The 16,778-nt window shown below is 36.1% G+C and overlaps 2 protein-coding genes across 4 annotated transcripts; one reads left to right on the plus strand and one right to left on the minus strand.

Moving 5' to 3' along the window:
* The first annotated feature begins 1,124 nt into the window (after positions 1–1,124).
* On the plus strand, positions 1,125–6,010 carry LOC111912761 (dihydrolipoyllysine-residue succinyltransferase component of 2-oxoglutarate dehydrogenase complex 2, mitochondrial). Of its 2 annotated transcripts, none has more exons than XM_023908503.3 (15): positions 1,125–1,419; positions 1,504–1,581; positions 2,102–2,176; positions 2,280–2,340; positions 2,556–2,583; positions 2,667–2,734; positions 2,821–2,895; positions 2,984–3,039; positions 3,267–3,311; positions 3,397–3,666; positions 3,790–3,884; positions 4,422–4,512; positions 4,758–4,868; positions 4,970–5,164; positions 5,539–6,010. In XM_023908503.3, the coding sequence occupies exons 2-15, from the start codon at positions 1,525–1,527 to the stop codon at positions 5,728–5,730; spliced, it is 1,419 nt and encodes a 472-aa protein (XP_023764271.1). In that variant the 5' UTR covers positions 1,125–1,419; positions 1,504–1,524; the 3' UTR covers positions 5,731–6,010. The 2 variants fall into 2 exon arrangements, with proteins under 2 accessions (XP_023764271.1, XP_023764270.1); XM_023908502.3 differs by having other exon boundaries at positions 1,127–1,298.
* A 5,828-nt stretch (positions 6,011–11,838) lies between these two features.
* Positions 11,839–16,233, minus strand: LOC111912760 (probable beta-1,3-galactosyltransferase 2). 2 transcript variants are annotated; one of them, XR_006186827.2, is made up of 11 exons: positions 15,716–16,233; positions 15,340–15,436; positions 15,175–15,239; positions 13,914–14,125; positions 13,766–13,829; positions 13,495–13,688; positions 13,146–13,233; positions 12,922–13,047; positions 12,658–12,767; positions 12,256–12,527; positions 11,839–12,099 (listed from the first exon to the last, which is right to left on the minus strand). XR_006186827.2 is itself a non-coding variant. In XM_042898101.2 (10 exons), exons 1-10 carry the CDS (start codon positions 15,832–15,834, stop codon positions 12,379–12,381), a joined length of 1,224 nt encoding a protein of 407 aa, XP_042754035.1. In that variant the 5' UTR covers positions 15,835–16,233; the 3' UTR covers positions 12,107–12,378. The 2 variants fall into 2 exon arrangements, 1 of the variants encoding a protein (XP_042754035.1); XM_042898101.2 differs by lacking the exon at positions 11,839–12,099 and having other exon boundaries at positions 12,107–12,527.
* Between the last annotated feature and the right edge of the window lie 545 nt (positions 16,234–16,778).

The raw sequence follows: 16,778 nt of genomic DNA on the forward strand, positions 1-16,778 counted from the left end.
TGCTCGCCCCTAAACGAAAATGACTATATTTTTTTGGAAATGACAAACGAATTAAGTGCAAGCCTACTCGCAATATTTCAATGAGCATCTCGAGTTCGAGTTCCTTTAGAGGACAAACCCAGCCCCCATAGGGATTCTCAGGGAAAAATTTCCCATATGTGGCACCACAAGAGATAGTTTAAGGGAATCGAACTCCCAATCTCACGCCCCACATGTGTATAAAACTCAATGCATCAACCTAGCTAGACTGGACATCACTTCCGAAAATAACTATGTGGTCCACACATTTTACTCCACAACGTATATAATGCCAATAAGAAGGTTGTAAATGATGAAAAATTTGACAATAATTTGCCTTAAAAATTTGATAATAGTTATCTTTTAGCTAATCATTTTATTTTTATTATGTAATTGGTAACTTTATGTTATTTTGTTGGCATGCAAGCATAATAACAATAATAATTGTACATATTGGGGTGAATGTCTATTGTTCATAGTATTGACTAATCTTCCATTTCATCATCAGGTCCTCTTGAGAAAGTTCTCTCATTAACTGAGATAATATAAAAAAAACCTTACACCAATTGTCATATGCCTTTCAATGTCATCATCTAGTTCATAGTCCATGATACATCATCAATTGTGATCATAACCCCATCTTCAACATATTATCGAGTATTAGAGTTTTGAGAAGAGAATGTCATTGACAACTTGTGCAATGTAAGAGAAAAATATGAAAATTAATCATCCACAACCAACAAATGTACCAATTAACATGTAAAAATGATACAAAGAAGCTTCAAGAAAACCTCAATCATAAGAAAAAGTTAAAGATAAAAAGCCAACAATTTTGATCAATAATATTGATTAACAAGAAAAAAAGAAGAAATCTATTTTGACCCGTTTAGGAGTAATTAATTTGAATTTACAAACAACCTTAAAACAAGGTAATGATTATGGAGAAAGTGAGAAACCCTGTTTTTGAATTTTTTATGTAACTTTTTGTTATTCAATTGGACTCGATGCAAAATATGACATCTGTAGAAAAAGGTGAACCTAAAAAACATTTATAACATTGACCCCAAATAAAATAATACATGTGAATAGTTTTTCTTCTTTCAACTAATAAAAAATTTCCCCCTTGTCCAAATAGTCGAACGCATATAGAAGCCTCCAAGAAGACCTTCATTCGCGGCGGCCCCCTGCCTACGATTATTCCACGAATCTGCGTGAAAGTTCTACTTCTTCATTCATTCGTTCTTCCGTAGAAGATCCAGACCAATCTGTTCCTCAATCCCGTAAGTTTATTGAATCCAAAGGATCTGGTTTAATCTTCGGTGATTCTTAATCGTTTGCGTTACCTCTCTCTCTGTATATATTTGCTGAAAATTTATATATACATCTGGTTTGAATCTTCCGGTATATGTTTATTTTTTTGTTAAGCGTTTTATTTTTTAACCGATGATTTCGTCTTTATACCTTTGTATGATTTGTGGATAACAGCATATAAAGTTGACGCTAGCGATGTTCGGTGTTTTCCGGCGAAGAGTTGTTAGCGGAAGCTCCTCTGCTTCGGTAAAGGTAGATTTCATTTTCAGGCATCTTTTATATGTTTACTTTGTGTTGTATTTTTATCTATACGATTTCCTCCATGTTGAAAAGAACAAAATAGAATGTGTCAACTGTGTTGCGTTTTGAGCTCAAATATGATACGACTCGTTGCTTTGTATAACAATGGAATCTGATAACCACACTAAACCGTAGCCAAAGTACTCCATCTGTGATGAAATAGGGTTATATCATGTTGTTTTTACTCGGTTATTGATTTTAGGTAAACTTTTTAGAAAGGAAACTTATATAATATAACTACGTTATTGTATGAAATAACAGGAGTTTCGCAATAGAAATTGTCTAGAGTTGTCAAACAAAAAGCATCAATTTAAAATATGAATTTGGAGAATACTAGGTTTAGCAACAGAAACTGAAATGGACTGCAGTATTCAGAGGTAGGGAGGGAATGCTACATTATGCACATTAAGAGTAATATAGAAATATAAAAAATGGACAGGCCATTGATATTACTTTACTGTATTTTGGACAGATCATAGGAAAATCATGGAGAAGGACTTGTCCTGTAGCATCTACAACTGCAACTTGTTTTACTTCAGAAGGAGAGGTATTATTGTCTTATATTCCAAAACCATGTATTTTATTTTTATCCAATATTATTTAATTCTACGTTCTGTTTTCTTATGGTTAACTTTTCAACATGTGTATAGGTGTTGCTCCATCCGAGAATTGTTGGAAATGTTAGGAGTATATGTCATGTTGCCCAACCTGGTAAGTTTCAGCCCATTTATTAGATAGTGTTTTGTTTGATGGAATCAAGGAAGGAATGGAATGGTTCATTCCATAGCCAGGGGAATGTAATGACTCATTCCATTATCCTCGTGATTCCATTCCATCCTACTATTCTGAGAAACACTGATTTTGAAGTGCATTCATTTAGTCATGTAAGGATCTAATTTTTTTTTACCATCCTAATGCTGTTACAGGTGGCCCAGTGAATTTAAGGCCATTAAGGTTAGTTCATAATGCTATCTTTTTACCCATGATTCAAATTCAGTAGTATTGATCTAAGTAACTAGACTTCCTTTTATTCACAGGGAAGTTATGACCAGTCTTCAGCCATCTGTGAGCATTCAAATGCAAACCAGAATGTTCTCCTCAAGTGGTGTGATACTCATATATATTTCTTTTCTGACATTTCATTTACATGTAAATTCTTAATGTTTAAAAGGTTAATTTTGTTTCTTGAAGGTGATTTGGTTGATGCTGTTGTCCCTTTTATGGGTGAATCTATAAGTGATGGGACACTAGCAACTTTCTTGAAGAGTATGTCTATGTCTCTCAATGTATTTCATTAACAATATCCTGAATTATTTTTTAAGCTTCTGATTTTTAATTAATGTTCTTGGAACAGAACCTGGTGATAGGGTAGAAATTGATGAACCAATTGCACAAGTTGAAACAGACAAGGTATTTCTTATACGTGGGTAGTGTTTCATATTCAGTAATCATGGATGGAATAATGAAATGAAATGGAATGGAATGAAGAAATCCTGTTTATTTGACACACAGGAATGTAATGGAGCATTCCATAATCTTGGGCTGATTTTCATTTCATGGGATTTTTATTTTATTTTTTATTTTTATGATTCCATTTATGAGCTTGTAACCATTGGTAATGTTTCTGTATGTTACAGGTTACAATTGATGTTGCTAGTCCTGAAGCGGGTATAATCCAAGAGGTAAATTAAAATATTTTTCAATTTTGTTCAAAAAAATGGATAATTTTTTTAGAAAACTAAAAGATTCTAGCTTTGATTTTGTTAGTTTGTGGCAAAGGAAGGGGATACTGTTGAACCAGGTACAAAAGTTGCCATCATTTCAAAGTCTGCAGAAGGTGCATCACCTCCTCCTCCTTCTCCATCCAAAAAAGAAGAAGCTGTTTCTCAGCCACCAAAGGTTGAGGAGAAGCCAGCGCCAAAAGTCGAAACTGCCCCTATCATTGCAAAGCCTAAGCCTTCTGCTTTACCATCACCATCACCTTCTAGAACCTCTCCTTCAGAACCCCAACTTCCTCCTAAAGAAAGAGAAAGACGCGTGAGTCATTCACATATTTTATATTAATCCAATTGAATCAACTTTAAAGTGGTTGAAATGGAATATTTGTTTTGATGTTTTTAAGGTTTTGTTTGATTGAATGGTGTTATGTTTAATGTGCAGGTTCCTATGACTCGTTTAAGAAAGAGAGTTGCTACACGTCTTAAAGATTCTCAAAACACATTCGCTTTATTGACTACATTTAATGAAGTTGACATGTAAGATTTTACTTTCTTATATTTTTATTCAAAAACCAAGAAGAGTAAATTACACGAATGGTCCCTATGGTTTGGGGTAATTTGCACGTTTGGTCCCTAACTTATTTTTTAACTCGGAAGGTCCCTACTGTTTGTTTTGTTGCGCGTTTGGACCCTGTCTTACCTAAAAAAAACTATTTTGCCCTTGATTTTTTTAAATCAAGGGCAAAATAGTCTTTTTAGGTAAGACAAGGACCAAGCGCACAACAAAAACAAACAGTAGGGACCTTACGAGCTAAAAAAATAAGTTAGGGACCAAACATGCAAATTACCCCAAACCACAGGGACCATTCGTGTAATTTACTCAACCAAGAATATACAAGTAAAGGATACTAAGAAAGAGTACAAGTTAGGTAGATAACCGTTAAGAAATTAAAAAACCAAGCTCAATAACCATTGTTCAACAAAAAAGCGATAAGTTAATTTGTTTTTTTTAGCATACATGTGAATTAGTAAAAATCATTTCTCATATTTTACTTGATACTTGGGTTTATGCAGGACTAATTTGATGAAACTCCGTTCTGAATACAAGGATGCATTCTTAGAGAAACATGGAGTGAAATTGGGTCTGATGTCTGGATTTGTGAAGGTATTTCCTGAAACACAGGGATCATTTCTGTAATTTTGTGATACAGAGGACAATTTCTGTAAATTCTCTATTAGTCAGGGACCATTTCCCTAATTTTGTGATGCACAAGGACCGCTTCTGTAATCTTCCAGTTAAGCAGGGACCATTTCTGAAAAAACATTTGTTAATATAGGGATGAAAACTGTCATTATGCTAAACATCCACAATTATATTTAATGTATTAATATTTGATTATTTTCACTCAGGCTGCTGTGAGTGGACTCCAAAATCAGCCAATTATAAATGCAGTTATTGATGGTGATGACATCATCTACAGAGATTACATTGATATCAGCATAGCTGTTGGGACTCCAAAGGTAACAAACAAACAACTTTGAGATATATTTTTATTAAAAAAATGCAACACAATGACATTCTTGTATTTTCTTTAAAGATTGTGAATTTGTTGTTTTTGTAGGGACTTGTTGTGCCAGTAATTCGAAATGCTGAAAAGATGAACTTTGCTGAGATTGAGAAAGAGATCAACAGTCTTGCTAAAAAGGCAACCAGTGGAACAATATCTATTGATGAAATGGCAGGAGGCTCTTTTACCATCTCTAATGGTGGTGTTTATGGAAGCCTTTTGAGTACCCCAATCATCAATCCTCCACAGGTACCCTTTTGCTTCTTCTTTAATAAAGTAAAATACAATTAAATATTTAATTGGCTAAGTTACAAAAGTTACGGATATCATCCCCATGTTTCATTTGTTGCATATGTGGTCCTCGAAGTAAAATTACTGTATCCTTTGGACCAAAATTGGAAAAATCACCTATACTCAGGGGCCAAATTATAGTCATTTTCATTTTACATGGAACATGGACCAAAATTGTTGAAAAAAACCTCAAATAAGGATCAAAATTGCAAGATAAAACTTTTTGGGACCAAAATAGCAAAAACCGGCTATGCTCAGGGGCCAAAAACGTAATTATACAACTTTTTTTGGTAAATAAGTTGACTGATGAATCATATGGTGTGAAATGACAGTCTGCAATATTGGGAATGCATTCAATTGTGAGCAAACCAATGGTGGTTGGAGGCAACATAGTAGCAAGACCCATGATGTACATCGCCCTCACCTATGACCATAGGCTAATTGATGGAAGAGAGGCTGTGTTTTTCCTCAGACGAATCAAAGATGTGGTTGAGGATCCGAGGAGGCTGCTTCTTGATATCTAAAAACGCTGATTTTGCTTCTTCATAATCATTCATGCTGAATATATATATTCTGGTATACTTGAAACTCTTTTTGACCAGAATAATCGTCTTTCTATTTCTTGCTAAATTTTTTTCTAGGCTTTTGCTCTACTTGATTGCAGCTTTAGCCTAGCTTAGCCACGTTTGCATTTGATATGATATGAGTACTACATTTTTATAAGTCAAACTCCAACACATGGTTTGGTTTGGTTTTACACCAATCTATACTTGAATAACTTCATCAACAACATTTTTGATGATATGTCTTCTGTCAATATGGGGAACTTCTTGGTGGGGTGTACGTAATGTTTTTTTGCTTTTTTTTTTTTTAAGTCCTCTACAAAGGTGAAAGTGTATGATTTATATGGAGTGTTTTGATATTGATTAAAATAAAATTCAAAAACAGAAGTAGATAGAAATACTAAAGTTCAATAGATAAAATGAAAAAGACTACTGAACGTCTATAATTCTTAATTTTGTTAATGCTATATTAACATGGATCCAACCAGCAATTAATGCACATGAATTTGTATGTGGGATTTTTATTTTCTGATGTCTCGAAAGCCTTAAGAAAAGCTACATCTGAATTAGTTCATTACTATTCAACTAAACTATGCTTTTCTAGTTTTCTTCACACAAAAGAGTGATATATTACTTCCCAAAGAAACAAAAAACATATGATTCGTTTCTACTTTCTACCAATACAACAAACTTGTAAGGGACTTTCTTTCTTTTCCCTTTTGTGACTCGCTGAAAATAGCAAGGTTTAAGTAATAATGAATACAAACTAAAATGACAAGCGATTTTCTTTTTAAAATGACAAAAATCGATATTATAGGGTATAATGACAAAAACGCTTTATGCCTGATCACCACATTTGTAGCTCAATCTTATTATATTGACAAAATTAGTATTTTTAGGGTAAACCCATAGATACGAAGTCTCATATTCAAAGCACATTCCTTTGAACATCCTTCTTACATAAAAGTTTCTAACCTACACATAGATTCTTAATTTCCAACTCCCATTACGGAAACGTTTCCATATTTGCCTTACGACAATGTATTCTTAATAGAATCCTATCTATTCATAATAATGTCAATATAGTCCATTCATTAGTATACTTTCAGTTGCCCACAAGTGATCAATCCTTGCAATCAAATGAGAACTCATAGAACTCACATGCATAGTCAACATGAATGGGTACATAAACAAGAATGTGTTAACACGATAGGTTACAAACCTCAAGTCGTGTGCTAATGATGAGCAATAGGTTTATTCTTGATTAGTTCTTGAAACTTTTTAAGACCTTTAAGACTCCCACTGACCTCTTGACATATAAGATTCTCTGTCAAGAAATGTTTTTCGACAAAAAAATATTCAAGTGTTAGTACAGATTCTTATCAAGAAAAACACTTCATATAATTGGTCATAGTTGGTCTTTGTCCTATCCAAGACATCACAACTACCAATTTCAAATTTGAAAGAGTAAGAAGCATTTCTACTCCACATTTGATGAGTGTTACAAACCTTCTTAAAGATGTGTCACTCAAGGCACAATCTTGGATTACGACTCTAAGACTTGATTTTGGAACGAAGTATGATTCACCTTTTGATTTAACCATTTCAACAATTGTTGATTCCTCTTCTTAACCATACAAATGCACTAAGGTGTCCTTAGAGGATCAATTGTGACATGGTTTCATAATCACTAAGATGATCATAAAACACGATACTTAAGTACTCTCCTTTCTTTCAGATTGGAGAAACTTTTATCTTTCTACCTAAATGATTCTTCTTATTCGTTCTGCCATACATTGAAACTTTTCAAATGATTTAGAATTACAATTAATCTTGTAAGTATAACCATGTTTACTAAACTTTTAGTAAATCATGACGAATAGTCTTATCGTTCTTTGTGGTGGACCTGACCAATGCACAACAATGTGTACTAGATCTTCTAATCCTTCACTTGACTCACATCTACATGTGAACAAGGAATTAGTCCTAATTTCCCAAAGATGAAGGTTCTCATTCGTCACACGATAACTCTCGTAACCAATACTCACATTTCGAGAACGTGACATACAACCCTTATCGCCTCAACACTCCCAAAAGCTCTCTGGTCTTGGAATACTCCACGATATCATCAATGAACACAATAACTGATCGGTCGAGCATCGACCTGCATACCTGATTCATCAAATCCATAAACACTGCAGGCGCATTGGTGAGCCCAAATAGCATCATCACGAACTCGTAATGCCCATAACAAGTCCGAAATGCGGTCTTCTCCACGTCCTCCTCTCTCACCCTCACCTGATGATACACCGACCTTAAGTCGATATTGGAGAACAAATATGCACCCTGTAACTGATCAAATAGGTCATCGATCTGCGGAAGCGGATAACGGTTCTTCACCATTAACTTGTTTAACTCCCGGTAATCAATGCACATCCGGTGTGAACCATCCTTATTCTTGACGAACAATATCGGCGCTCCCCACAATGAACTTCTCGGACTGATGAAATGCTTACCTAACAGCTCCTGGAGCTGAGATGGCAACTCCTGCATCTCAGGTGGTGCCAAACGGTACGATGCCTTAGCAATCGGAGCCGCACCTGGCACACGGTCAATCCTGAACTCAACCTGCCTCTCAGGAGGCACACCAGGTAACTCCTCCAGACACACATCAAAAAACTCTCTGAAAAATGGCACATCTAAAGCCGAGACCTACTCCCCCACCCGAATATCAACCATATAGGCAAGATAACCCATACGCACATGCTAAAATACTGTCGAACCATGGCCGCCGAACAAAACCCTGTTCCAACCCTGGCACCCTCTCCGCAGATGATCAATTCTCCCTCACTTGGGGTTCGAACTATCACTCGCTGACCCTCGCAATTGATCATAGCCCCAAACCTGCTTAGCCAATCCATCCCCACTATTACACATACATCTCCCATGGGGACCAGAATCAAATCGATCAGATAAGGAACCCCAAAGATCTCCAACACACAACCCTGATACACTCTGGATGCAAGAACACCATGTTCGTTGGCGATAGAAACCCGCAACGGACACTCCAACTCGCTAAAGGTCATACCAAAATCCCTACTAAAAGATCGAGACTAAAAGGACTTACTCGCGTCCGAGTTAAATAACACAAGTGCAGGCAAAGAATTCACTAAGAATGTACCAGTCACGACGTCAGGCGCTGCCCTGACCTCCTAGGTAGTGAGCTGAAAAGCACGGCTCGAGCCCTCGGGGGCTTCACCCTACCCTGTCACCCATCAGTAATCCTCAGAGTGGCTGGTGTCGAGGCCTGCGCCGGCTTGGCGGCGAGCAATGGACAGTTGACCTTCACATGGGCAACCAGATCACAATGGTATCAAATCCTGGTGCTTGGTACTAGGGCTGGCTGGCGACAATCCCTCGCAAAGTGCCCCTCATTTTCACATTTGTGTCATTCAGAAGTAGATCGGAAAGAACCCTCATGAACCTTGTCGCACTTGCCACAAGTTCGGCCCTTCTGACTCCCAGATCTCACATCAGTGGCCTTAAACCACTTTGTCGTAGGCTACAACTGCATAGGGGCATGCCTCAGATCCCTCTTCTGGAGCTCCATCTCAATCTCCCGTCTCCTCGCGGCCTCCTGTAACTCAATGAGTGAACCATAACGTTGAGTAGACACAAACTAGCGGATGTACATCTTGAGCATGCTCAAGTACCGGGTCATCTGAGCTTTCTCAAATACAACAAACTCAAGGCAAAACAACGCTCTCTTAGTGAACATCTTGGTGATCTCATTCAACAACTTCGTCCCCTACCTCAGGTCCAAATACTCCTGGGCTAATCTCTCTTTCTCTCTCTCTCTCTCTCTCTCTCTCTCTCTTTCTCTCTCTCTCTCTCTCTCTCTCTCTCTCTCTCTCTCTCTCCCACCAAAGGGACGTATCTTGAGCAGAACATCTTAGAGAATTGCTCCCAAGATACAACAACTCTCTGCTATGGAGTGTATGAACCAGTAACCAGCCTCCATCAATCCTTCGCTCCAGACCGAAGAAGGTTTGGAGCGCACTTGACCTTCTGGTCAGCTAGGCAAGAGCAAGTAAAGAAACATTCCTCAACATTGGACAACCACCTAATGGAAATGATCAGATCCTGGACTCCGTCAAACATCGGGGGCTTCGTATTGTCGAAGTCCCATTACTGGAAGGCTCTTCCCCCACCAATTCTTGCAACAACGACGACCGCGGTGGCCGCAACAGCAGCAGCCTCAGAAAGTGCAGTGTATCGGTCATCAAAGAACTCCATCATGACGGTCTTGATAGACCCAAACAACTCCAATATCTGCCCCCGGGCAATAGAAACAACCTCAACATGAATCATCTCCCTAACCTGATCCTCAAACAACCCTGACCTATGCTGGCCACTCGCTCTTGCTCCTGATCCGAATCCTGACTCAAATCGCCTCGTAACCAACATACTAAAAAATAAACTAGAAAATATCAAATGAGGCACATATCATACCATATGATCCATTCCAACAAGACTCTAGGGGTTGTGACTTCCTTGCTACGTGTACGAGTCCTGTGCTTCCAGTAGTACGAGCTTATACTACCTTCTGCACCTACTCGTATTTGTCTCAGAAGATCATCACAACAACCCTAACAACACACACTAGAATACACATACATCCTATTCTCACTTCCTAGAGAAAGGCTAGACATTCCTCAACTGGCCGGCTGACCTCACATAACTTATCCATGAAACTTCCACCAACCCTACAACACTCGTCTATACTAACCATAAAATAACACTAGATCCTATAGACAATCGAATACTTGATTCTACCCTAAGCTCACAATCAGACAAAAATAAGGAACTTTTCTTGAAGTGGGTATACAAAAATCAGTAACCCTAAATTAAGTAACACATCACATAGTCAGTAAAACGATAATACCTAAAGAAAATGGGAGTTGTTGGACAAAGAGAGGAAGCTGGAATAAGGGAAATCGAAGTAGTTAACGAAATCAACACATGGAACTCGATTTCTCCTTCCGAAAACAATAGGTCGCAAGGTCGTTGGCGATGAAGGTGGTGGTCGATCATTATGGAGGCTGACGACGTCAAAGGAACCAGTGAACGTCGTTGTAGCGATGGCCGTCATCAAGCATGCACCATTCGAACGAGAGAGAAAGAGGTGAACGGGTTGTGATCGTGAATGAGGGACGAGACTTAACTTCCTGATTTTAAGGTGTAGATAGCTATGACAACGACTCGGCAAACTAGGAGCAAGAATTCAAGTTTCAGCATGGTTTGAGGGAAGGAAATTAAGGTTGGAAGGTATGTCGATGGGGCCTGGTGGGCTGATGTAAGGAGGAAGACGAGTTCTAACAATAAGTTCTTTTAGCTCATATAGTAAGACATATTGTTGGAGGTTGAGGATTCGAGTCCCTCATCCTTATTTTCTCCAAAAAAAATCTAATTTTTTTTTTTAAATTGTAAAGGAAGGGCAAGCCACATGAGTCGACACATAAGCCCAATAGTCCACTTAACGCGCCTCTTTAGCAAGCAGTCAACTTGGTGCCACTCAGCAAGTTGCACGTAAAAAACGGTCAAAATGATTACAATAGCCGGTTTAAGTTGCAAGTAAAAAAAATTAAAGTGATTACAATAGCCACTTTCCTGTCCATGAACTTTAATTTAGGAACCCAAAACTTTGGGATTGATTATCCATATACCAATTAGGGAATTAGGGATATAAATACACAAGTTGAAACCTTACCATGACAAAAATTTGGGATTGAGGCAGCATGGGTAAAATGTCTATGACTGGATCAATAAGTTTTAATTGTGGTAGTCTGAATTTGATCGAGTCCAACCAAACCTCTTACCACACCCAATAAGTAGTAAGTAAGTAGGGGTGACAAATCGTGCTATCGTTTCGTGTTTCTGTCTGACACGACACGACAAGGTTTTATGTAACACGAACACGATCCGATGTCGTGTTTTTTTTAACTAACACGAAAACAAACGAATTAAAAAACGACAAACATGAAAAATATAACATATACTAGATACTAGTTTATTTTAATGAATACTTTATCAATATAACACGGCAAACACGACAAACACGATAAAGAACTGCTAAATCGTGTCAAATTTTGAACACCAACACGACATGACATCGTGTTTTTTACAGTTAACACGAACACGACGCGAACACGAATTCAATTTCAGTTTCGTCCCAATTTCGTTTCTTGTCGTGTATTTTTGTCGTATCGTGTCATAAATTGCGACCCCTACCATAAAGAGACATATTAACCAGCCTATGATCATGGACACCTGCAAAGAACAAAGTTATATATTTAAAAAATTGAAGTGAGCTGCACGCATCTTACTACTTGTGTTTGTATCAAAACTCAAGAACATTTTTTTTCCTAATTTTCATAACAAAATAACATCTTTAACTCTATTTTAAGTTGCTCCAACAGGGGGTACCTTTCCTCTTGAGCTAAAATAGAGCAGAACCCCTGTCTGCAACCTTTATCTCAGTACTTTACAGCTGTATAAACATCATGTCACAAATCTTTTTTTTTTTTTTTTTTTTTTTTTCTTTTTGTCTCAAAAGGAAGCATTCCATAGAGCAGACTCGTCTTCCCCACATCGCTTGTGAACATCTTTAATCCTATCAGCAGATCTGCAAATCCCGCTGCAACTCCAATCAAATGATGCCACACATACATTCCCTGCTTGAGCCTTCCATTCACAATCTACAACAACATTTAAGTGTTGTTAATAGGACATTAATTTAATTGTTTCCCAAAGTGTGACGTTATTTCTTAAAACTTATTTACCCAAACAACATTCTATCAAGAAAACGTTTATGATTATTATTATTACCTGGTGGTGTTCCACAACACAACCTCCTATCATCAATGTGCTCCACATCCAGTCCAATAAACCATGATCCAATCGAGACATCCTCATTCGCATATTTGTGTAGTACATGTCTACAACATTCCAAAACATCCAATAATGAGATCCAGAATATTGATGACATAATAATTTCTCAAGTTCTTCATGTTTTTTTATAGAATAAATTTTTAACATCATGATCATTTATCAACACAAAACTTTATAAAAAAGAAAGAAGCATGGGCTTACTGGTTTATTGAAATATAAGTAGCTAAATCTCTAGAGATTGCATATAGTTGACCCGTAGCATGACGAAAATACTTGTTTCCTACTTCACCAAATTTCCAATGCTCGGGTTCATGATATCTCACTCCTCTATTCACAAAACAACCATAATTACAATCATATCATTCTTTGTAATATAACTAAAAAAAACAATAAGTAGCTAGTTTCAAGGAAGAGATTCTGCTTACTTATGAGCAAGAACGGGCCCCGATTTCATGCATCCAACATATACACGAGGCTTTGACTGATATCTACTTAACGTTGCTCCAAGTGTACCTTCACACAATAATTTAGCTTTGTAAATGACAAATCTTAAAAAAAAAAACGTAAGACTCACCCTGTTTGTTACAAAACAAGTTGTACTGTGTCTGACATACATTGGACTGTGATTAACCGGTCTCAATGGTCCCATCCTTTTGGGTGGGACCAAAAGCTTTTAGTCCAATGCAAGTCAAACACAGTACAACATGTTTTGTAACAAACAAGGTGAGTCTTATGTTTTCTTTGAATGATTTGTCATTTAGAAAGCTAAATTACCTATATTTACATGTACATCATCATCAACTTTGACATAAAAATCCGCATCCCACAGAGCAACAGCTGTAGTTATGTACTTTTTTGTTTTTGCAGATAATTCAAGGTACCCTTCAATATGCTCCAACCTCAGAAAATCTCCATGCTTCTTTTCTTCTGCTTCAATAGCTCTATCAAGAATACCACCTGATGTAGCACTGAAAATAAAATAATTCATCAAATATGAATTACATGTAAATAAGATTGATATGATTATTAGATACACTCTGTTTACCTGTGACCTATCACAAATCGCATAATAATACCCTTTTCTTCCTCGAGCTTTTTGAGTTTATCACCTAAATTTATGATGCAAAAAGAACTTAATAAAAAAAACTTGAAATAATATTATATGCATCAAGTGGAAATGTAAAAAATTTAACCTTGAGGCATCCAAGTAGCACGAACAGAGTCTCGTCTTTTTCGGCTGCTAAAAGCCGTATTAATCCCAATAACCATAAAATATTTTCGTTTTTTGATGGGATTAAGGAGTGTCAAATCATCAGATATTGGAGATCCTGTAACTATGGAATCTTGCATTGCTCTTGCTGCTGCTAATTCCATCTCCAACTTTGAAATTGTTTTGTCTAATGTTCTGCATCCAATAAGTTTTTAGGTTGGTGTTTGGTAAAGATGGAATCAAGGAAGAAATGGAATGGAAATGGAACTAAAAAAAGTTGTTTGTTTTGAATGATGGAATGGACAATTGATTCCTTGATTTTTATTATTTTCATTCATTAGGCAGCCGTATTTTTTTTTATTCCATCATGGAATAGTGTGAGAAATTATAAAAAGTTTAATGACAAAGTTCTTTTTTAAGAATACATTATTCCATTTAAATATTACGTTCACTTTCAAAAAATTAACTATAAATTTTTATTTATTAAAATCTTATTTGTGTTTATCAGCTTTTATTATGTTTAATTTGTTTAGTTTTGTAAATAATAAATAATGAGGGTTTTAAGCCCTTGGGTCGCGGCGAAATGGACCATTTCTGTAATTTTGTATTACACACAGGGACCATTTCTGTAATTTTGTCTCACACAGGGACCATTTCTGTAATTTTGTCTTACACACAGTGACCATTTCTGTAATTTTGTCTTATATAGGGACCATTTCTGTAACTTTCTATTATATAGGGACCATTTCAGTAAATTCATCTATTTCTTACAGAGGGACCATTTCTGTAAATTTGTCTTAGATGGGGATCATTTCAGTAACTTTGTTGCACAAGGATCATTTCGGTAATTTTTACTCACACAGGGACAACTTCTGTCATTATGTCTATTTGAAACAATGAACTATTTATGTATTTTCTTTTTACACAAGGATCATTTCTGTCATTTTGTCTATTTGACAGCTACTGGGACCAAAATTGCCATTCACTTTCCCTACAGGGATCATTTCTGTCATTTGAAACTACATAGACCAAATGTGCAATTCACTAAAACAAAGAACAAAGACCATAGCTCGATTTGACCTATTTAAAATATTGGTAATGTTATATAGTATAATAATAGAATTATAACTAAATAATATTTAGAATATTGTTAAATTATACCTTCTAATCTCCCATCATATGAAATTCATAACTATTTTTGTGAAACATAAATAATACAATAAAAGGTAAATATCAAAGCTTACTGGACAGCGTTGTGCGTTTTTGAAACTTCCCCAATATTGTATTTAGAACCCCTTCTTACATCATTCTACCAAAAACCAAAAATCCCAAAAATTTTGTATGAGAAATATATAAAATTAGAAGTAAAACAAGTGATACGCTCATGTAAATTGTAATTAGTTACTCACTGATTTTGTATTGCAATCCTCTGCCAAAAATTTTAGATTTTCAGCTTCGTTTCTGGTTGATCTTGATATGCCTTTAGCTTCTGGCTCTTTCCACATTCTATAACCACAAGATTTTAAATTAGTTCTTGATGTAATTCAATATCATGAAATTCACAAAAGTAATCATCAAAAGCAAGCCAAAAAGATTGCACAAAACCCCAAAACGTTGGGTAAAGATTAGAAAAAAGATGAATTTTTATTTCAAGATTCGGGAACCACACTCAAATTTGTGGAATTTAGGGTCAAAATCAAGAACATACCCATCAAATTTCTACACATGTTATGCAAAATAGATGATTATACAACTTTCAAATAAGAAATCTTTTTGGTGCAAAACCTGTCGGTGAACAGCATTCCAGCACAGAAGCAACTGATGCAAAGAAAAATACTCAATTTTCTCGACACCAAATTTCTTGAATTCGACTCTGGTCCACCTCTGTTCTTCCAAGAAGCCATGGCTGAAATCTTTCGTGTAGAACCAATTTAAGCTAATCTAAGCACGAACCCATGTCGTGAACACACCCAATTGATCAAGAAACACACCACACAGTCTGATTGATTTCCAAATTACAATATTTTTAAACCCTAATTAAAAATATTTGCCCTGAAAAGTGAACTCTAATCTTCCTTGTTTGCAGATGCTACTTGAAACGACTGAACATGAGTGAGTTGAGGGCAGTTGTGAAGTGTCAAAGAAAATGGTGGTTCGGTGGAATATTTTGAGAAGAGAGTCCCACCGACATCTAAACAGTGGTGGCGATGGCGACTTTAAATATGTCTCCGCCATTGTAGTGTAATAATAGTTGTATTTGCCGTGTACAACCTTCTTTGTCTTAAACTTACTATTTTGGTTTTAGTAAAGAAAAAGGTGTCTTTCACTAGAATAACGAAAACGAGAGACTATTGCGAAATGATCTAAAGATATTTGCGACTTTATATATATATATATATATATATATATATATATATATATATATATATATATATATATATATATATATATATATATATATATATATATATATATATTTTGTAAAATACTCGGTTTTTTAAAAAAATAAAAAAAATTTCGTTTTTCAAATTTTCTAGTTTATTTACAAATTTGTTTGGTTTCATTTATTTATTCTTCCTAGTGATGTGCACTTCATGGTGGGTAACGAGTAAAAAAAATCTTTATTAGCTATGTAGAGCGCTATCTTCTCCCAAATATTGTTCACATCAATCAAGAATAGAATGTGCCAAGAGATAGACTCATGAAAATTGTGCTGAGCAACTTTTGCCTCCTTTCGTGAAGAGGGGGTAGTATTCCCTGGATGTGTTCAGATGGGTGGTTTAGTTTGATCCGATCCGATCCAATCAAGTGTTTGATACACAACTCATTGGGTCGATCAGCATTTTTG

The sequence above is a fragment of the Lactuca sativa genome, chromosome 9, assembly GCF_002870075.4.
Source record: "Lactuca sativa cultivar Salinas chromosome 9, Lsat_Salinas_v11, whole genome shotgun sequence".
Taxonomy (NCBI): Eukaryota; Viridiplantae; Streptophyta; class Magnoliopsida; order Asterales; family Asteraceae; genus Lactuca; species Lactuca sativa.

Bases quoted from the DNA above. Each gene is read 5' to 3' on its own strand.
- LOC111912761 (XM_023908503.3), top strand. From the start codon at position 1,525: ATGTTCGGTGTTTTCCGGCGAAGAGTTGTTAGCGGAAGCTCCTCTGCT. The intron at 3,667-3,789 runs GTGAGTCATTCA...TTTAATGTGCAG, and splicing joins CTAAAGAAAGAGAAAGACGC to GTTCCTATGACTCGTTTAAG. The intron at 5,165-5,538 runs GTACCCTTTTGC...GTGAAATGACAG, and splicing joins CAATCATCAATCCTCCACAG to TCTGCAATATTGGGAATGCA.
- LOC111912760 (XM_042898101.2), bottom strand. From the start codon at position 15,834: ATGGCTTCTTGGAAGAACAGAGGTGGACCAGAGTCGAATTCAAGAAAT. The intron at 14,126-15,174 runs GTAAGCTTTGAT...TATTGGATGCAG, and splicing joins AAAACGCACAACGCTGTCCA to AACATTAGACAAAACAATTT. The intron at 13,689-13,765 runs GTAAACAGAGTG...TTTTATTTTCAG, and splicing joins CGATTTGTGATAGGTCACAG to TGCTACATCAGGTGGTATTC.